Source organism: Ictidomys tridecemlineatus, chromosome 7 (genome assembly GCF_052094955.1).
Source record: "Ictidomys tridecemlineatus isolate mIctTri1 chromosome 7, mIctTri1.hap1, whole genome shotgun sequence".
NCBI classification, from domain to species: Eukaryota; Metazoa; Chordata; class Mammalia; order Rodentia; family Sciuridae; genus Ictidomys; species Ictidomys tridecemlineatus.
The window spans coordinates 197,387,779-197,409,094 of record NC_135483.1 but is presented as its reverse complement, the minus strand read 5'-3'; the positions used below and the strand labels follow the sequence as shown (position 1 = coordinate 197,409,094).

The window sequence follows — 21,316 nt, the reverse complement described above, 5'->3', positions numbered from 1 at the left end:
CAGCACCTGAGCGGGTGACACCAGGACAAGTAGACTTCAGAGCTCTCGGAACTGCCTGCGACACTGGTAAGGATAGGCTCCACAGCAGCCTCTTCAGAGTCCCACTGCAAGGAGCACAGGAGGGGTCCCCAGGTACAGGGACATTCAGTGATGAGGGAAAGAGAAGCCTTCACTGGGAGATGTCAGCACCAGCTCCATGGTGTACTTCAAAGGCGCTCTGCTTAGGCCTCTGTGTGTTCCAACAAAGCATGAAGGACATGGGTCAGCTCAATCTCTGGACCAGTGCTTTTTGGTGGCAAAGAACATGACACATTTGTATTTAATAAGGTCTGAGCCATGATATGCTTTTATGAAGGATTGGATCATGGATGGATGGAAAGACAGACAGAGCAAGAAAGCAAGAAGGAAAGGAAAATTAAGACTTGGAACACACATGGTCTGTTGTTGCAATACGCACTGCCTCCCTTGGAGCTTTTCCATCAGTCCTCATGGACACTGCCTCTCACCAGCCTCCCTACTGCACAAGGCTGTGGGCCTCTCTCCCAGCCTCCGCAGGGCGTCCTTCACGTCCTTGTTCCGCAGGCTGTAGATGAGGGGGTTGAGCACTGGGATGACCAGGGTGTAGAAGACGGAGAATACCTTGCCCTGCTCCATGGACTCCACAGCTCCTGGCTGGCCATATATAATAAAACCAGTTCCATAAAACAGAGACACGGCTGTCAGGTGGGAGCCACAGGTGGAGAAGAGCTTGTGCCGCCCAGATCCTGAGCGCATCCTGAGGATGGTCACTGCGATGTAGCCATAGGAGACCAAGATCCCTAGTATCGCACCCACAAGGATGAAACCACAGATGCCGAACATGACCAGCTCGTTGAGAGCCGTGTTGGCACAGGCCAGCCGGAGCAGGGGGGGCACGTCACAGAAGAAGTGGTCGATGCGGTTGGAGCTGCAGAAGGGCAGCTGGAAGGTGAGGCTGGTCTCTATGATGGAGTTGAGGCAGCCTCCACAGTAGGCTCCGAGCACCAGGCGGACACACGTAGCTGGACACATGGTCACAGGGTACTGCAGGGGGCTGCAGATGGCCATGAAGCGGTCATAGGCCATCACAGCCAGAAGTATAGCCTCAGTGGTACCAAGAAAGGAGAAGAAGAACAGCTGGGCGGCACATCCCCCAAAGCTGATGGCCTTGGAGGAGAGGAAGTTGGCCAGGGCATTGGGGGCGATGACGGAGGAGTAGCAGAGGTCCAGGAAGGACAGGTTCTTGAGGAAGAAGTACATGGGGGAGTGCAGGCGGGCATCCAGGGTGATGACCACGATCATGGAGACGTTGCCCAGGACGGTCACCACATACAGGGCCAGGAAGACAGCAAAGAGCAGAGCTTGAATCTCCACCCCTCCTCTAAAGCCCTCCAGCACAAACTCCCGCAAGGGCAGCGCCGAGAGGTTTCCATTTCTGAGGGTCGGCATGGCCCTGCGCTGGGACAGCAGGCACAGAGGACAGTGGAGGCCGTGAGACTGAGCAGGTTACGGGACCGTGGTCACGTCTTTTGTGGAGTACAGAGACGTGTCGGTGCCATGCTGCACCCTGAACCAGAGAATTCTTGAACGGCCCCTGGTGGTGCCCACACTGACCGCACAGCTTGACCTTGTGATGAGCTGAAAACACTTGGAATAGAAAGGTAGCAGAATACATCAGTCACGAGTATGGCATTATGTAAAAATGTGAATGTGTAACCGATGTGATTCTGCAATCTGTATTTGGGGTAAAAATGGGAGTTCATAACTCACTTGAAACTATTGTTCGAAGTATGATATGTCAAGAGCTTTGTAATGTTGTGAACAACCAATAAAAAAAAAAAAAAAAAAAAAAAAAAAACACTTGGAATGCCCACCCCAAGGCCAAGGTCACTGACTCACGTGGGAAGAGGGACAGAGCAGAGCTGTCCAGCCTGGTGAGGACGCAGGGCCATCCCTGGGCCCAGTGGAATGAGCAGCTGGCCACGGGGCAGGGAGGGTGCCCATCTGCTGGGGAGCTGGAAGACTGACTGGGTGTGATAGGATGGCCTGTCCTCCCCACTGTCCCTGGCCCACTGTGCACAGCATGGTCCTGAGCCAGCAGCGTCCCTGGCCCCTGGGAGCTGGTGGAAATGCAGGAGCTGCAGCCCCAGCCTGCAGACTCGGAGCCTGTGCTTAGCAAGGGGCAGCCAGCGGGTGCTCAGGCCAAGGCTCACAGGCCCTGCCCAGCCACCAGGGTGCAGGGCAGGGTGTGGGCAGGGGAGTGGTCTCTGCCCCCCTGCTGGGGCAAGGCCTGAGTGCTTACTGCATACACAGCCCTGCTGCCTGCTCGCTCATGGTCAGCTTCTGGTCCTGGCAGGCCTGAGCAGGTGGTGTGTTGACCTTGCCTGTCCAGGTGAGGGTTAGGACAGCAGCTGTGCTTCCAGGGTCCCTGTGCTCCTGAGCCAGGTCTGTGCTGGAGACGGGGCGGCGCATGCCCAGCGCCTTGTCCTCTGCGGCTCAGCTGTGACCTCCTGAGCAGTGAGTGAGGTGGCGGGCAGTAGTAGGTCCAGTGAGGCTCTGGGCCCCACGTCAGCCTCCTCTCCTGTCCTGCCAGCTGGGCAGCGTGTTAAGGCACCTTCACTTGGGGTCACTGTGTACCTGGCAGGGCTGGTACTTGGGCCTCCAGTGGCCAATTAGTGAGGTTCTGGGCCTCTGCAGTGCCTGGACTCCAACTCCCTGGGCCCCCAAGCTGCAGGGCTGTGGCCAATCTGTGTGTCATCACCATCTCCTCCCAGTGGGGCGGCAGGAAGACTGAATCATCAGGGACTCCCTTGAGGGATGCAGCAGAGACAACTCCTAGGGACCTCGTGTCCAGGGCCCCTGTAAGAGCTGCTGCCCTGGGCTGGGGCTAATGTGACCTCCTGACCCACAGCCCTCCCCTCCTGCTCCATCCTGGCCATGGTGTGCGGGCAGTGAGGTGGGAACCCTGCCCTGGGAGGCCGGCAGCCCGCTCTGCCCTGACTGGGACGGTTCCTGCACAGGCCCTGTGACTCGGCCTGAGCACAGTTAGGAAGTTGGAGCAGATCACCTCTAAGTCTCCTTTCTCATTTCTTTGTGTTTTTTCCCCATTTGTTTTACGACTCACCTCTTCCCCTCCTCCTCCTCCTTCTCCTCCTCCCTCTCTCTCTGTTTCTCTCAAAATCAAAACAAATTCTTGAATCAAACACAACAGTTGAGGCGGTTACCATAAAAAATATAATACCCTCTTTGAAAGAAAATAAAGCAAGCATCAATCCACATATATTTTGAGTTTGATTCTTCACAAGTGTTCACGTGGATTACCTCTCACTTTAAACAAACCCTGAGATCTTTGAATTCTTTCATTGATTTTTATGTGTTACTCACCTATTATATACATACCTTTGAGTGTCCCAACTGAACAATGTTATCAAACCAAGAACATCAGGGGTATCAAATCCCAAATCACTGCAAAATACAGCCTGTTCTATTAGGGAAAAAATAGGGAGACTGAGTAATCTAACTCTTTCAGAAAAAAATCATTCTAATTAAAGGAAAATTTGTCAAGTACACATCATTCATTCTAAGACAGCAGTAGTCCCCCATCTTAGCGTATTTGTGACACGCTGTGAGAACTGGGTCTGCGTTTCTGGGCACTGGGGTACAGCAGGCCGTTCCTTATCAGGCCTTTGATCTCCCGGGGTTCACTCCAGTGTTTTAGGTTTCCCCTCCTTGTGGATATTAGTACTCGGGCAAATATCATTTGTCTGTCAAAAATTATTGCCTCCTAACCTTGTCTTTGACGGCCTTCAAATTTCCACATCTGTGGTTTAGTTTAATGCATCTGGCTACCCAGCACCACTGACTGCAAAAGTGGCCTCAGTGACCTTGTGCTGTCAGTGACTGATAGACAATGAGAGCTCAAGATGTACTTGTGAATGTTTTAATTTTTATCCCATTTTATTTGGATCAACTTCATACAATCTCAGTAGAATATCCAGCGCGAGAGACAGTTCTTCCCTTTTTAAAACATCATTTATTTTCACAGTGGCCTAGTAAATTGTTTTATTGCTTTTCTGATTATAAAGCCTCTTATTAGAGTTGAGGACTCAGAGTCTTAGACTCTTGTATATAAACACACTTGACAGAATCTTAACTCCCAGCAACTCCATTCTCGGTGAGAACATAGAAAACAAAGGAATTTTATACTCTTTTTTATTAACCAAATTATAAACACATCTAATGTTTAAATATATTTTAATTAGGAGTGCTTGATCTTTCTATATTTAGTAGATGATATTTAAGCAATTTAGCTTTGTAAATTAATGTGTTTCCTTTAATAAAAACATTAATTAATCTCACTAGTCTTAAATTTAACTTACTTATTCTTAACTATAAAAAGCCAAGAAATCAAACAAATGTAGATAATAGTATTAACTATCTCTATGTATCTATCAAATGTAGATAATAGTATTAACTATCAAAAAATTGTTATAAGCAATGGATATTACATTTTAGACATTTTATATAAACCAACCAGAAAAACTTGTGATTTGGTAATATTAAGGACATCTTTTATCTGTTTACCAATTTAAACTGAACTTCTTTTTAAGTTACTTGAATTAATTTACAACTGTTTGGATCCATTTTTATTTTAATTTTAACTTATGAGTGCTCATTTATCTATATGACAATTTTGATACCACATATATAATATACAGACACAGACAACGTACAAAACAAAGAAGCAAAGATTTTTACTTTAAGAAGAGCTCCACAGGTAGGAAGTAATTGTATGGATTTCTGTCAAAGCATTTGTTAGATTTAACTTGTTTAGAAATTAAGAGCCAATCAGAGTTTTACATTATGATTTAAATATAGAGCAGGCCTATGCAGATGGAAATGTCAGGTTTGAAATCTAACAGCCTGATGGAGAGTGAAAGCAAAGGTTCGGATAATCGGCCACCTGTCCTTGATGGCTATCTGACCCACCACCATCCCCAGAAAAATGGGCCTCTGTAAAAAGACAGAGTGAAAAAACCTGCATAGGGACACAAAGTAAAACTGATTAGAGAAACACATTAATTTAGGCGCACAAGATCAAATGTGAATTCACCATAAAATCATGAGCCCCAAAGCATTTTCCTTTTTTTTTTTTAGAGAAGAAACTATAGTTAATCTAGTAAAGGGGCATGTGGAACTTCTCCATCAACTAAGTGTTTGCCCTGAGCTCAGATTAGAATCAGCCCAACCATCCAAAGAATGCAGAAACCTATAAAAATCCTTAAAAAATGTTTTTAAGAAAAAGAAAACTTGTATGTTTAGAATCTTTCCAATTTTCTCTGTGGAATTAGGGAGATTATTAATTAACCAGGCCGCATGGTCGAGTCAGAAACAGCTTGAGTTTTAAAGGGAAACTTGTTTTCTGTGGCCATAAATCCTGCAGGATTCTCTGAAAGCATGGTGCCTGAGCTTATATTGATTTCTGGAAACCTTATCTCAGTGAGGTTTTAACCAAGGAGGCAGAAGCGTTGTGTTTATATTTGCTGTGATTAACATCCATCAGTCCAAGGTGTTTATCTTGGTGGGGAGATAGTGCAGCTTGGTTTCTGGTGAGTCATCCAGGCTGGTCACCGTGAAACGGCTCCTCCTGGATTGCCTGTTTTCAGGAGGCTGGAACATTTTAGCTTTTTTCTTCCCTACCTTCTGCCTGTTCTCAGAAAACACAGACTGTTGTTGAGCAGGGGGAGGACACAAGAGACACCAGAGGCTGAGGCTGCCACAGACCTAGGGTGACTTTAAATCAGAGATTGAGTCAGACAGCAAACAGGTGGTGCCATTGCACGGTGCATGAAGGCCCTTCTCATCAGGGCACAGGATAAAGGCTCTGGTGGGGACCTGGTGGGTCTCAGCCTCATGGTCGGCGGGCCGCTATTCGTCAATGCGTGACTCTCCATCTACCACTCCCTTCTCAAGGAACAAAGGCAAACTTTAACAATAAGTTTACTTTATTTTTTATTAGTTGTTCAAGACAATACAATGATCTTCACATATCATACATTTGATTCAAATAGGGTATGAATTCTCATTTTTCCACGTGTACAGATTGCAGGATCACACTGGTTATACATCCATGTGTATACACACAGCAATCCTAGTGTCAGTTGTATTCTGCTGCCCTCCCTATCCTCCCCTCCCATCCCTATTGTCCAACCATACTACTGTGACACTTCTCTCTTTTTCCCCTTCCCTCCCCCTCACACCTTGTATATGTATTTTGTGAACCCATGAGGGTCTCCTTCCATCTTCCGTGCATTTGCCCTTCTCCCTCCCTTTCCCTCCCTCCTCTTTTCCTTGTTTCGTGGTAATCTTCTTCTCATGCTCTTCCTTCCTACTCTGTTTTGAGTCACCTCCCTTATATCAGCGAAGACATTCAGCATTTGTCTTTTAGGGACTGGCTAACTTTGCTTAGCATAATTTACTCTAGTGCCATCCATTTCCCTGCAAATGCCATGATTTTGATATTTTTTTTACTGCTGAGTAATATTCCACTGTGTCTAAAGGCCACAATTTCTTAATCCATTCATCTGTTGAAGGGCATTTGGGATGGTTCCACAGTCTAGCTATTGTGAATTGTGCTGCTATGAACACTGATGTAGCTGTGTCCCTGTAGTATGCTCTTTTTAGGTCTTTTGGGTATAGTCCAAGAAGGGGAATAGCTGAGTCAAATGGTGGTTCCATTCCTAGCTTTCCAAGGGATCTCCATACTGCTCTCCAAATTGGCTGTAACAGTTTGCAGTCCCACCAGCAGTGTACGAGTGTACCCTTTTCCCTGTATCCTCGCCACCACTTGTTATTGTTTGACTTCATAATGGCTGCCTTTCTTACTGGAGTGAGATGGTATCTTAAAGTGGTTTTAATTTGCATTTCTCTGACTGCTAGAGATGGTGAACATTTTTTTGTGTACTTGTTGATTGATTGTATATCTTCCTCTGTGAAGTGTCTGTTTAGATCTTTGGCCCATTTGTTGATTGGGTTATTTGCTTTTTTGTTGTTTAACTTTTTGAGCTCTTTGTATACTGTGGAGATTAGAGCTCTATCTGAAGTGTGAGGGGTAAAAATTTGTTCTCAGAGTGTAGGCTCCCTATTTATCTCACTTATTATTTCTCTTGCTGAGTAAAACCTTTTTAGTTTGAATATGTCCCATTTGTTGATTCTTGATTTTAACTCTTGTGCTATAGGTGTCCTATTAAGGAATTTGGAGCCCACTCCCACGAGATGAAGATTAGGGCCAACTTTTTCTTCTATTAGATGCAGAGTCTCTGGTTTGATTCCTAGTTATTTTATCCATTTTGAGTTAACTTTTGTGCATGGTGAGAGAAAGGGATTCAATTTCATTTTGTTGCATATGGATTTCCAATTTTCCCAGCACCATTTGTTGAAGATGCTATCCTTTCTCCATTGCATGCTTTTAGCACCTTTGTCTAATATAAGGTAGTTCTGATTTTGTGGATTGGTCTCTGTGTCCTCTATTCTGTACCATTGGTCCACCCGCCTGTTTTGGTACCAGTACCATGCTGTTTTTGTTACTATTGCTCTATAGTATAGTTTGAAATCTGGTATGGCTATACCACCTGTTTCACTCTTCCTGCTTAGGATTGCTTTAGTTATTCTAGGTCACTTGTTTCTCCAGATGAATTTCATGACTGCTTTTTCTATTTCTGCAAGAAATGCCATTGGGATTTTCATTGGCATTGCATTAAACCTATAGAGTACTTTTGGTAGTATGGCCATTTTAATGATATTAATTCTGCCTATCCATGAACAAGGTATATCTTTCCATCTTCTAAGGTCTTCTTCTATTTCCCTGTTTAGTGTTCTGTAGATTTTGTTGTAAAGGACTTTCACCTCTTTTGTTAGGTTGATTCCTAATTTTTTTTTTTTTAGGATATTGTGAATGAGGTGGTTGTCCTGATTTCCCTTTCAGAGGATTTGTCACTGATATACAAGAATGCCTTAGACTTATGAGTGTTGATTTTATATCCCGCTATTCTGCTGAATTCATTTACTAGTTCTAGAAGTTTCTGGGTGGAACCTTTTGGGTCTGCTAGGTATAGGATCATGTCACCCGCAAATAGTGCTAATTTCAGTTTTTCTTTTTCTATTTTTATGCCTTTAATTTCTTTCGTCTGTCTAATTGCTCTGGCCAGGGTTTCGAGACTATGTTGAATAGAAGTGGTGAGAGAGGGCATCCCTGTCTTGTTCCAGATTTTAGAGGGAATGCCTTCAGTTTTTCTCCATTTTGAATGATGCTAGCCTGAGGCTTAGCATAAATAGCTTTTACAATGTTGAGGTAAGTTCCTGTTATCCCTAGTTTTTCTAATGTTTTGAACATAAAGTGATGTTGTATTTTGTTGAAAGCTTTTTCTGCGTCTATCGAAATGATCATATGGTTTTTATCTTTAAGTCTATTGATGTGGTGGATTACATTTATTGATTTCCGTATATTGAACCAGCCTTGCATCCCAGGGATGAATCCTACTTAATCATGGTGCACAATCTTTTTGATATATTTTTGTATCCGATTTGCCAGAATTTTATTGAGGATTTTTGCATCTGTGTTCATTAGAGATATTGATCTGTAGTTTTCTTTCTTTGAAGTGTCCTTATCTGGTTTAGGAATCAGGGTGATGTTGGCCTTGTAGAATAAATTTGGAAGTACTCCCTCTTTTTCAGAAATCCTAGAAATGAAAGAAAGTATAAACCAAATTAAAAAATCAAATGAAAGTATCACCAGTAGAGTAGACCAAGTAGAAATCAGAACATTAGACTATGAAGACAAAATATATCATCTCGGAAAGAGTCTAGTCAACTCCAAAAGGTTGGTAAGAAATCATGAGCAAAACATCCAAGAGATATGGGATATCATAAAAAAAACAAATTTAAGAGTCATTGGGATAGAGGAAGGTATAGAGGTCCAAACCAAAGGAATGAGCAATCTGTTAAAGGAAATAATTTTAGAAAACTTTCCAGACATGAAGAATGAAACAGATTTACAAATACTAGAAGCCTACAGGACACCAAACATACAGAATCACAATAGACCAACCCCAAGACACATTGTTATGAAGATATCCAACATACAGAACAAGGAGAGCATATTAAAAGCTACAAGAGAAAGGAGGCAGATTACATTTAAGGGTAATCCAATTAGGTTAATGGTGGATTTCTCATCACAGACACTGAAATCGAGAAGATCCTGGAACAACGTTTTTCAAACGCTGAAAGATAATGGGTGCGAACCAAGAGTTTTATATCCAGCCAAACTAAGCTTCAGGTTTGACAATGAAATAAAAATCTTCCATGATAAATGAAAGTTAAAAGAATTCGCAGGCAGAAAACCAGCATTGCAAAGCATTTTGAGCAAAACACTACATGAAGAGGAAATGAAAAACAACAACAAAAAACAGCAGTGGGCAGTACCTCAGTAAAGGGGAGGGATGAAAAACTAAAAAAAGAGGAAAAACAAACCAAATCTTAAAAATAATTAAATAAATAAACAAACATGACTGAAGTACAAGCCATATATCAATAGTAACCCTAAATGTTAATGGCTTAAATCACCAATTAAACGACATCGGCTAGCAACCTGGATTAAAAAAGCAAATCCAACAATATGCTGCCTTCAGGAGACTCATCTGATAGGAAAAGACACACACAGGCTGAAGGTGAAAGGCTGGGAAAAATCATACCACGCACATGGGCCTCGAAAGCAAGCAGGGGTGGCTATACTCATATCAAATAAAATCGACTTCAAGCCAAAGTTAATCAAAAGGGATAAAGAAGGACACTATATACTGTTAAAGGGAACCATTCACCAACAAGACATAACAATTATCAATTTATATGCCCCAAACAATGGTGCTGCTATGTTCATAAAACAAACCCTCCTCAAGTTCAAGGGACAAATTGACCACAACACAAGAATTACAGGTGACTTCAACACACTGCTCTCACCACGGGACAGATCTTCCAAACAAAAGTTGGTTAAAGAAACTATAGAGCTCAATAACACAATTAATAACTTAGACTTAACCGACATATATAGGATATATCAACCATCAGCAAGTGGATATACTTTTTTCTCAGCAGCACATGGATCCTTTTCAAAAATAGACCATTATTATGCAATAGGGCAACTCTTAGCAATTATAAAGGAGTAGAGATAATACCATGCATCTTATCTGATCATAATGAAATTACACTGGAAATCAACAATAAAAGAAGAAGGGAAAAATCCTGCATCACTTGGAGAATGAACAATGTGTTACTGCATGTTCAATGGATCACAGATGACATCAAGGAGGAAATTAAAAAATTCATTGAGGTAAATGAAAACATAGACACAACATATCAGAATCTATGGGACACAATGAAAGCTGTTCTAAGAGGAAAATTCATTGCTTGGAGCTCATTCCTCAAAAAAAAAAAAAAAAAAGGAAAAACCAACAAATAAATGATCTAACAAATAAGTTTAAAAAGCTGCACCAACTACGCCTTCCTCACCTGAGGCAAATCACAGCTCTCTTTCTTTGGTTAAGTTTCAGAAAATACCCCAAACTTAACACTGAGCTGACAAAAAAGTTCACTCACTCGTCCCCCCTCTATTTTTTAAAAATGCCATGCATCCCTTTTATGAGGAGTGGCCAAGCTCACCTGAAATTTCTGTTTGCCTTGCGAATGGGCCCCTGTTCCTGCACCCAAATCTCACTGTGCCTTGCACAGTGAGGGAGCCATTAACCCCGTGCCGAGGTTGTGAGCCAGCTGAGAAAATAAAGGTCTGAAATACTCAGAAGAAATACAGACAAAAGACAAAAAATAGTTTAATAGCAGGGGCTGTAAGGGTTCCGCGAAACGTCGGAGTAGAGACCACAAGACTGTCTTATGCCACAGCAGAAGGGAGGGTTTATTTGGAGACCAGCATGCTGGGGCCCGAGCTCTCTATAGCAAAGAGATAGAGTCCTGAGAACAGCTGGAGCAGAGCTTATACACTTTCCCTGGAGAGGGCGGGAGGGAAGTTACATTTTGTAGTTTGGCAGTTGGGGACAGCTCATTCTGGGAACAAGATTAGCAGACAGTCCATAGTTGGGGACAGCACATTCTGGGAACAAGATTAGCAGACAGTCCATAGTTGGGGACAGCACATTCTGGGAACAAGATTAGCAGACAGTTCTTAAGATTTCAACAGTGTTTTGTTAAGCATATAGAGAAACGGAGTGACAAGTACCTGTTTTATTAACCTTTCAGGGCCTGCTGGGTGGATTAGACTGGATGGGTCTGATTCCTAATAAAGAGAAAAAGCACACCAACCTTTATCATCTAGCCAAACACCTCAAAGGGATCTACTGTAAGAAAAGGTTCTTCAAGATAAACAGAGGGCCTCTGGGGAGAGTGGCCTGATGGGGGCTTACCACAGGGATTGTTCCTCCTCCTCACACCGGTATCTCTTTCTGCCTCCAGGCAGCTGCGTCTGGACCTGTAAATTCCGTGGCATCCCAGAATTCTCGTTGAGCAGGGTGTTGCCAAGACAACAGAGCGGTCTCAGATGGGTGAGAGAACACTGAGAGTTTTCTGAAGAGCATCACCTCCACCTAGAGATGGCTCAGACAAACCCACATCATTCACGGCTCCTGACAACTTAGCACGATGTTCTCCGTTCCCATCCATTTACCAGCAAATGCCATAGTTTCATTCTTCTTGATGGCTAAAACTCCACTGTGTGTATAAACCACATTTGATTTATCCATCTGCCCGTTGGCCGCACCTGGGTGGGGCCATAGCTTGGCTGTTGTGAATCAGGCTGCAGTGAACGTGGTGGGCCCAGGCCAGTCTTATGCTGTTTCAGGTCTTGTGTACATACACCAAGCGGTGAGATAGAGACTCGTACCGTGGTGGTTCCATTCCTAGGCTTTGGAGGGACGCCCATACTGCTCTACAGAGTGCATGAGCTGATTTGCAGTCCCATCAGCAATGTGTGAGTGAGCCTGCTCCTCACAGGCTCACCATGGTCATTACTATTTTTGTTCTTGATAACTGACTTTCTGACTGAAGTGACATGAATCTCAATGTAGTTTGATTTGCATTTTCCTGATTGCTAGGAAAGTTGAACATTTTCTCTTATATTTATGACATATTGGTGTTTCTTCTTTTGAGAAGTGTCTGTTTAGTCCTTTTACCCATTTATTAATTTGGTTTTTTATTAGTATTTAGTTTCTTGATCTCTTTGTATATTCTGTATATTAATCCTCTAAGGAAAAGCTGGCACAGATCTCCTATGCTGTAGTCTCTCTCTTCATGTTCTTGTTTCCTTGGCTACTGGAAGTTTTTAATTTGATGGTACCATGCTTATTGATTTTTGGTTGTTTCTTAAACTCCGGGAGCCTTGTTATGGAGGTCAGTGCCTGTGTCCAGGAGTGGACGGCAGTGCCTGTGTCCCTGCGTTGGAGTGTTGGCCTACATTTTCTTCTGCCAGCTGCAGTGTCTGGTCTCATTCTGAGGCCTTTGATCTACCTTGAGTTGACTTTTGTGCTGGGTGAAAGATAAGGGCCAAGTTTCACTCTTCTGCATTTGGATAACTAGTCTTCCCAGAACATTTTATAAAAAGTCTTTTTATTTAAAATATGTTTGGGCCCCTTTGTCAAGGGTCAGATGACTGTGTCTGTGTGGGCTGGTCCCTGTCCACTGGTCACATGTCTGTTTGGAGCCAGGACCACGCAGGTTTTGTCAGTGCAGCTCTGTGCTATCACTTGAAGTCAGGTATCGTGAGGCTCCACCATCGATCTTCTTGCCTAGGATTGCTTTGGCTATCTGGGGTCTTTTGTCCTTCCCAATGACGTTGAGAACTCTTGTTTTCTGTGAGGAGTGTCGTCAGTCTTTGGATGGGGATTGCACTGATTCTGCACATTGCTTTGGTGCGATGGCCATCTTAACTAATTCTGCCTGTCCATGCACATGCGAGGTCTTCCCGTCTTCTGGGCCCACTCCAGTTTTTCTCTTCAGGGTTCTATGGTTTTCATAGTAGAGGTCTTTCACCTCCTTGGTGAGATTTATTGCTAGACAATTTATTTTTTAAAGTCTTTGTAAAGGAAATTGTTTTCCTGATTTCTTTCTCAGCAGATTTATTTATTGTTGGTATATAGGAAAGTTATTGACTGCTGTATGATGATTTTATAACCTGCTACTTTTCCAAACTTGTTTATTAGTTTTAGCAGTCTTTTGTTATAGATTTTTTTGGGGGGTCTTCTAAATATAAGATCATGTCACCAAGAAACAGTTTTCTTTTGTTTATGTGTCTTTGTCTGGTTTTGGTGTCGAGGTGATATTGGCTTTATAGAATGAGATCGGCAATGTTCCCTCCTTTTCTGTTTCATGGGAAAATCTGAGGAGTTGAGCATCTGTTTTTCTTTAAATGTCTTGCAAAACTCTGCTGAGAATTTACCCAGTCCTGGCTTTCATTGTTGGAAAGTTTTTGATAGCTTCTTCGATTTCATTATTTGACATTGATCTGCTTAAGTTTTCTATGTCCTCGGGTTCAATTTGGCTAGGTCGTAAGTTTTAGGAATTTGTCAGTATCTTCATATTTTCTAGCTTATTGGAATATAAATTTTCAAAATAGTTTCTGATGATCCTCTGGATTTCAGTAATGTCTGTGGTGATATTTCCTTTTTTACCTTGAATTTTGTTAATTTGGGTTTTCTCTGTTTTAGTTACTTTGGCTAAAGGCTTATCAATCTTCTTTATCCTTCCAAAGAACCAGCTTGCTGTTTCATTGATACTCTGTATTGCTTTTTATTCTCAATTTCATTGATTTTGGCTCTGATTTTAATGATTTCCTGTCTTTTATTGATTCGGGTACTGGTTTGTTCTTCTTTTTCCAGGGTCTTGAGATGTAACATTAGATGATTTATTTGGCATCTTTTGTTTTTTAAATGTAGGAATTCAGTTCTTTCCTCTTAGAACTGCCTTCACACTGTCCCAGAGATGTTGATATGCTGCATCTCTATTCTCAGTTGTTTCCAAGAATTATTTATTTCTCCTCTGATTTCTTCTGCTATCTGTTTGTCATTCAAAAGAGTATTATTTAAGCCAGGCAGAGTGGCACACATCTGTAATCCCAGCGACTCAGAAGGCTGAGCCAGGAGGATCTGGGTTCAAAGGCAGTGTCAGTAACTGAGCAAGGCCATAAGCAATTTAGCAAGACCCTGTCTCAAAATTTAAAAAATTAAAAGGGCTGTGGGTGTGATTAAGTAGCCCTGGGTTCAATCCTCAGTACCAAAACTAAAAGAGTATTATTTAATTCTAGGTGTTAGAATGTTTTTAAAATAGTGGTTTTTAAATAGTTTTTGATTTCTAATTTCACTTCATTATGATCTTATAGAATGCAATGTATTATCTCTGTTTTTAAAAATTTGCTAATATTTGCCATGTGATTTAAAATATTGTCTATTTTAGAAAATATTCCATGTGATGTTCAACAACACTCCAGCACCCAGGCACAGGCAATGACTTTCTCAATAAGATCCCTAAAGCTCAGGAAATGATGCCAAGAGTTATTAAATGGTATAGCATCAAGTTAAAAAGCTTCTGTACAGCAAAGGTAACAATTAGGATTGTGGAGAGAACCCACAAAGTGGGAGAAAATCTGCTAGCTGCACTTCTGACAAAGGATTAATATGTAGAGTTTATAAAGAACCCCAGAAACTTTACACCAAAAAAATCAAATAACCCAATTAATAAATGGGCCAGTGAATTAAAAGAAGAAATACAAAATGTCAACAAATATATGAAAAAATATTCAACATCATTAGCAATTAGGGAAATGCCAATCAAAACTACTCTGAGATTTGACCTCCAGCCAGTCAGAACATCAGTCATCGTCAAGAACACAAACAATAATAAGTGGTAGAGAGGACATGAAGCCAGGAACTCTTTTAACACTGTGAGTGGAACTGTCAATTATTTCAACACTATAGATCAGTATGGAGGCTCTTCAAAAGACTAGGCATGGGACCCCCATACAGCCCAGCTGTACCTCGGCTCAGTATTGACTCTGAAGAATTCAAGTTGTCGCACTACAGTGAGACCTGCACACCCATGTTTACAGCAGCACAGTCACAGCAGCCAAACCATGGAATCCACCTAGGTGTCCATCAATTAATAAAGAAAAGGTGGTATTCAGTCATAAAGAATAAAATCATGTCATCTGTAGGAAATGGATGAAAGTTGAGAGCACTATGTTAAGCAAAATAAGCCAGACTCAGAAAGTCGAGGGCCATAAGTTTTCTCTCACATGCAGAAGCTAGAGAGGGAAAGGGAAAGAAAGGTTGTGGGGGGTCTTATAAAAATCAAAAGGAGATCAGTGGAAGAATGGGATAGGGGGTGGAAGTTGGGTGGGAAACGGGAGGGCTAAGGAATGACATTGGCCAAATCATATTGTTATGTTGTGTGTATGTATGAACATGTAGCAACAAATCCCATCATTACGCACAACTGTATGTCATGTACCAATAAAATGTGGAAAAAAATAAAATGGTCAAACACATAGGAAAACAGATATTTCATAGTGAAAAGTTTCATCCAACCCAATCATATATGAAAATTTGAATTTGCATGTAAATAATAAAGACTGAAAACACATAAAGCAAAAGCATGGAGTTCAAGATGATATGCATACATCCAAATCAGAGTGAAGTTTTGCCACACTCAGCCGTACTATCCTGGGTGGGCCCTAAACCAATGGCTGGAGTTCTTGTAGGAAGAAAGGACACAGAGGCATATAGACAGGAGGAAGAGGCGAGTGTGAGGTGGGGCAGAGAGAGCAGCCAGGCAGCTGCTGGCCGAGGAGCACCAGGGATGGCGGGAGCCACTGTGACTTCCAAGGAAGACAGATTTCAGGGTTAGCATGGTCCTGCTGCACCTTGCTTTTGGGCATCTGTCTTCAGCATCTGTGGAATAACACATTTCTCTTTCTGTATGGTATCCTTAGGAACCTAATACAGCAGGAAAGGTGTGGTTGGCTTGCAGATGACAAGGTCAGGAAAACATCCTCACTATTCTATCTTATGAGTATTTCAGTTCTCCAGCTCTGGGTGAAAAATCTGGTCCATAGGAACTTGATGGCCTTCTGAAAAATCCTCCCATATTAACTTCTATTGAAACACACAATATAAATGGACCCAATTTATTCATGGAAACATTTGAAGAAGCACAATTAATCCATCTTTTTTATTCTCTTTTTCCATTATGAAAACTACAGCAGGGGCCTTCCTTCCCCCCTCCAAGGTGCATACCTAGATACACATGGCAAAGTAGACAGATAGATGCAGACAGCCAACTCTGAGCTGCTCAAGGACCATGCAGAGGGGACCCGCAGGGACGCAGGGGTGTCATGCTGATCCTGTCTCTTCAGTTCTGGCTTCTTCAAGTTGCTATCTGTATTCACAAATTCCATGACATCAGAATGGCGGATTCTTCTTGCTAGCCACCATTTTGGTTCTGGACAATTCCTGCTGAGAAATTGCACCTTATTAAATTCTTTCTTTTTTATCTACTTATCCTGCCAGATTTCCTCCCAGAATGATTAAGCCAGTGAAATGCAGCCAGGAGTGGACGAGTTCCTGTTTCCTCTGACTCCACTCTGACAAATGTGTTAAATTGTGCTATAGTTTAGAACTTTCAGCTCCTCATACTAATGAGTTCCACACCGTTTCAGAGTTCTACCGTCGTCGGAGACCTCGCTCTTACTCTTCCACGGACTTTGGCAGGCCCTGTCCCTCCTTTTTCTTTTCAGTTTTCAGAAGTTCTTTGGATTTTTCTTTTCTTTGATGTGATGTGTTCTTAGTACTATAGAAACCTGGCCAGGTGGCAGAGAAGGGTTTATAAATTCAGTTATGAAATGCAGGTCTTTATGGGGTCCGCCCTTCTCAGGCAGTAATATGGTGTGTCCTTCTATTTACTCAGTCACCATTTGTGCCATCAAAGCAGTGAGAGTTTTCTATTTCCAAATTGCTTGTGAGTGTGCAGTTTTTTCTCTTTACTTTTGGGTGAAGCATATTATTATTGATGTATTTTATTTTATTTTTGAAGCAAAACAAGGAGATTTTGAGTTTCATTTCTATTTCCTATATTTTATATTTTGCTACATTAACTACCCCATGATATTTGGTAGTACATAATGAAATGGTTTCAGGACAGACAAACAGGCAAATGGAAAAGTGGATTGGAGACACAGACCTACATGTCGATGGACATGTGTTTCATGAAAAAATGACACTCAGATTCTGCACAGCAGTTTACTTTGTAAAGGGTCAGAAGTGAGGTATATGGAGGAGAAAATGGAACTAGAGGTTACTTCTAATCAGGCAGAAACCTTAGATTCACATGGATTGTGGTTCATCATAGAAAAGAATGAACAACAGAACTTGTTAACTATAAAACAGAAACTGTTGGGGACTACATTAGGAAAGATTTCTCTCCACATGAACCAGAATGCACTAATCCCGAAGGAAGGCAGAGAAACCTGGAATCCTCAGTGTAAAAACTTGTGTTGACCAAAGACTGGAGACAGTGAGGCCACAACCACAGAGAGGGAAATGAACTAGAAAATCACAACATCCGTGCAGTGTGCATGCCCAGAGCACAGGAGGGACGCCCATCGAGAGGTGGAGAACACACACACACAAAAAAAAATCAAACAAACTGGCCGAAAAAAATGAATGTCTGAAAGGAGGCTCCCTCCCCAGCCAGCGGGAGACGAGGACGCAGCCCGGGGCCAAAGGGCCAGACTAACTCTGGCAGCATCTGAGCTCTGCCTCCCCAGCCCCCATGCACCACGAGCTCCCAGGCCCCCACCAGAAGGCATCTGTCCAGAGAGGAGTCCGCACCAGAGCATCCAAGAGGACCCCTGCCACGAGCCTGTGTCCCCGAGTGGGGCAGAGAGGATGGCCTCGTCTGGTGCAGCCCGAGGAGGCCAGCAGGAGCTGACACATGGCCACAGGGACTCAGCTCACAGAGACGACGCCCCTGCGTGGGCTCCACCTAGGAAGTCCCTGTGGGTGGCGGGCACTGTGGCTGAGGCTGGTCACGGCTTAGTCTGGGAGGGGTCGGCAGGGAGCGGGTGGACTCTGGGCACTGGGCCAGTGTCTGTCTGTGAGCTGGGTGCTTTACCTGAGCTGTGCATGGCGGATGAGGGCACACGCCTGCCCTGTGTGACGGCCACCGCGCTGGCCCACTCCTTCCTGAGAGGCAGCCCGTGCAGACCTGGCCTCTGTGGGCCCAGCCCTGCAGACCGCAGCGCACCCTGAGGAACGCTGGCCTGTGTGGGAGAGTCGCCTGAAACCCATCTCTCTACAGTGGGGTGGATCAGGAGCCTAAAGAGAGGGGGCGGGCAGGAGGCCCTGCAGTGGCCACCTGGCTGTCGGGAGGTTAACTCCTCTCCCCCAGGGCTGCTTGCCCCATGGAGGGGTCCTGTGGAGGCACGAGGACAGGGCCCACAGGTGTTTCCCCTGGAGGGGAGCAGCCTGGCCCAGCCCTGCTCAGGACACTCTGAAGGTCAGAGCAGGCAGGACTCACTCTCCTGCTTAGCATCTGCTGGTCCCCATGTGCTGGGACGAAGGGCGGGACGCAGGGTGGACAAAGGAGGAAGAAAGAAGAGGAAGCAGGGAAGGTGGAGGGACAGAGTGCAGTTTAGAGCCCTCTGGCCCGTCCATCTAGGCCCTTGGACACTGTGTCTCAGGGGACACCATCCTGGGCCTGGCTGTGTACCTGTCCCAGCCTCCGCAGGGCGTCCTTCACGTCCTTGTTCCGCAGGCTGTAGATGAGGGGGTTGAGCATCGGGATGACCAGGGTGTAGAAGACCGAGACCACCTTGCCCTGCTCCATGGACCCCACGGCTCCTGGCTGGGCGTACATCACAAACACAGTTCCATAAAACAGAGACACGGCTGTCAGGTGGGAGCCACAGGTGGAGAAGAGCTTGTGCCGCCCAGATCCTGAGCGCATCCTGAGGATGGTCACTGCGATGTAGCCATAGGAGACCAGGACCACCAGAGTGGTGCCCACAAGGATGAAACCACAGATGCCGAACATGACCAGCTCGTTGAGAGCCGTGTTGGCACAGGCCAGCCGGAGCAGGGGGGGCACGTCACAGAAGAAGTGGTCGATGCGGTTGGAGCTGCAGAAGGGCAGCTGGAAGGTGAGGCTGGTCTCTATGATGGAGTTGAGGCAGCCTCCACAGTAGGCTCCGAGCACCAGGCGGACACACGTAGCAGGACACATGGTCACAGGGTACTGCAGGGGGCTGCAGATGGCCATGAAGCGGTCATAGGCCATTATAGCCAGAAGTATAGCCTCAGTGGTACCAAGAAAGGAGAAGAAGAACAGCTGGGCAGCACATCCCCCAAAGCTGATGGCCTTGGAGGAGAGGAAGTTGGCCAGGGCATTGGGGGCGATGACGGAGGAGTAGCAGAGGTCCAGGAAGGACAGGTTCTTGAGGAAGAAGTACATGGGGGAGTGCAGGCGGGCATCCAGGGTGATGACCACGATCATGGAGACGTTGCCCAGGACGGTCACCACATACAGGGCCAGGAAGACAGCAAAGAGCAGAGCTTGAACCTCCACCCCTCCTCTAAAGCCCTCCAGCACAAACTCGTGCAAGGGCAGTGCCGAGAGGTTTCCGTTTCTGAGGGTCGGCATGGCCCAGCGCTGGGACAGCAGGCACAGAGGACAGTGGAGGCCGTGAGACTGAGCAGGTTACGGGACCGTGGTCACGTCTTTTGTGGAGTACAGAGACGTGTCGGTGCCATGCTGCACCCTGAACCAGAGAATTCTTGAACGGCCCCTGGTGGTGCCCACACTGACCGCACAGCTTGACCTTGTGATGAGCTGAAAACACTTGGAATGCCCACCCCAAGGCCAAGGTCACTGACTCACGTGGGAAGAGGGACAGAGCAGAGCTGTCCAGCCTGGTGAGGACGCAGGGCCATCCCTGGGCCCAGTGGAATGAGCAGCTGGCCACGGGGCAGGGAGGGTGCCCATCTGCTGGGGAGCTGGAAGACTGACTGGGTGTGATAGGATGGCCTGTCCTCCCCACTGTCCCTGGCCCACTGTGCACAGCGTGGTCCTGAGCCAGCAGCGTCCCTGGCCCCTGGGAGCTGGTGGAAATGCAGGAGCCGCAGCCCCAGCCTGCAGACTCGGAGCCTGTGCTTAGCAAGGGGCAGCCAGCGGGTGCTCAGGCCAAGGCTCACAGGCCCTGCCCAGCCACCAGGGTGCAGGGCAGGGTGTGGGCAGGGGAGTGGTCTCTGCCCCCCCGCTGGGGCAAGGCCTGAGTGCTTACTGTATACACAGCCCTGCTGCCTGCTCGCTCATGGTCAGCTTCTGGTCCTGGCAGGCCTGAGCAGGTGGTGTGTTGACGTTGCCTGTCCAGGTGAGGGTTAGGACAGCAGCTGTGCTTCCAGGGTCCCTGTGCTCCTGAGCCAGGTCTGTGCTGGAGACGGGGAGGCGGATGCCCAGCGCCTTGTCCTCTGCGGCTCAGCTGTGACCTCCTGAGCAGTGAGTGAGGTGGCGGGCAGTAGTAGGTCCAGTGAGGCTCTGGGCCCCACGTCAGCCTCCTCTCCTGTCCTGCCAGCTGGGCAGCGTGTTAAGGCACCTTCACTTGGGGTCACTGTGTACCTGGCAGGGCTGGTACTTGGGCCTCCAGTGGCCAATTAGTGAGGCTCTGGGCCTCTGCAGTGCCTGGACTCCAACTCCCTGGGCCCCCAAGCTGCAGGGCTGTGGCCAATCTGTGTGTCATCACCATCTCCTCCCAGTGGGGGCCCCCCACACTTTTTGTCTCTGTGTCTTTTCCTCTCTGTCTCCTAAATTCAAAACAAATTCATGCTTGGAAATTTGAACAGGTAAGACGTGACTGAAGTTAAGAATCCTCTTACTCCTGACCCCATTGCACCTTGGCCCTGTGCAGCTGGCCCTGTCCCCACACATGTGTCTGCATGTCTGGGGTCTTCTGTTGGTGTCTTGTGACCCAGGGCCACTACATTCACTCGCCTGCCTTTTTTAGTCTGCTTTTTTGTTGCTGTGACCACAAGACCTGACCAGAAGAATTAGAGGCCGAGAATTGTTTTGGGTGCTCACAGTGTCAGGGCTCAGTGTATAGATGGACCAAGGGTTTCCTCTGGGCCTCTGGGAGGCAGAACATCATGGCAGAAGGGTGTTGAGGAGGAAACCAACTGAGAGCATGTCCCAGGAA

The 21,316-nt window shown here is 45.4% G+C and overlaps 2 protein-coding genes across 2 annotated transcripts; both read right to left on the bottom strand.

Annotated features, from left to right (window-relative positions):
• Nucleotides 1-295: 295 nt before the first annotated feature.
• Nucleotides 296-2,781, bottom strand: LOC101955054 (olfactory receptor 9S13). Its single transcript, XM_040268145.2, has one exon. The coding sequence runs from the start codon at nt 1,465-1,467 to the stop codon at nt 487-489; it is 981 nt and encodes a 326-aa protein (XP_040124079.2). The 5' UTR covers nt 1,468-2,781; the 3' UTR covers nt 296-486.
• Nucleotides 2,782-6,363: 3,582 nt separating this feature from the next.
• LOC144365698 (olfactory receptor 9S13-like) lies at nt 6,364-20,375 on the bottom strand. Its single transcript, XM_078018382.1, has 2 exons — nt 18,838-20,375; nt 6,364-8,756 (listed from the first exon to the last, which is right to left on the bottom strand). The coding sequence occupies exons 1-2, from the start codon at nt 19,765-19,767 to the stop codon at nt 8,748-8,750; spliced, it is 939 nt and encodes a 312-aa protein (XP_077874508.1). The 5' UTR covers nt 19,768-20,375; the 3' UTR covers nt 6,364-8,747.
• Between the last annotated feature and the right edge of the window lie 941 nt (nt 20,376-21,316).

Excerpts from the sequence above, each read along its gene's own strand:
- LOC101955054 (XM_040268145.2), bottom strand. The coding sequence starts at position 1,467 with ATGCCGACCCTCAGAAATGGAAACCTCTCGGCGCTGCCCTTGCGGGAG.
- LOC144365698 (XM_078018382.1), bottom strand. The coding sequence starts at position 19,767 with ATGCCGACCCTCAGAAACGGAAACCTCTCGGCACTGCCCTTGCACGAG.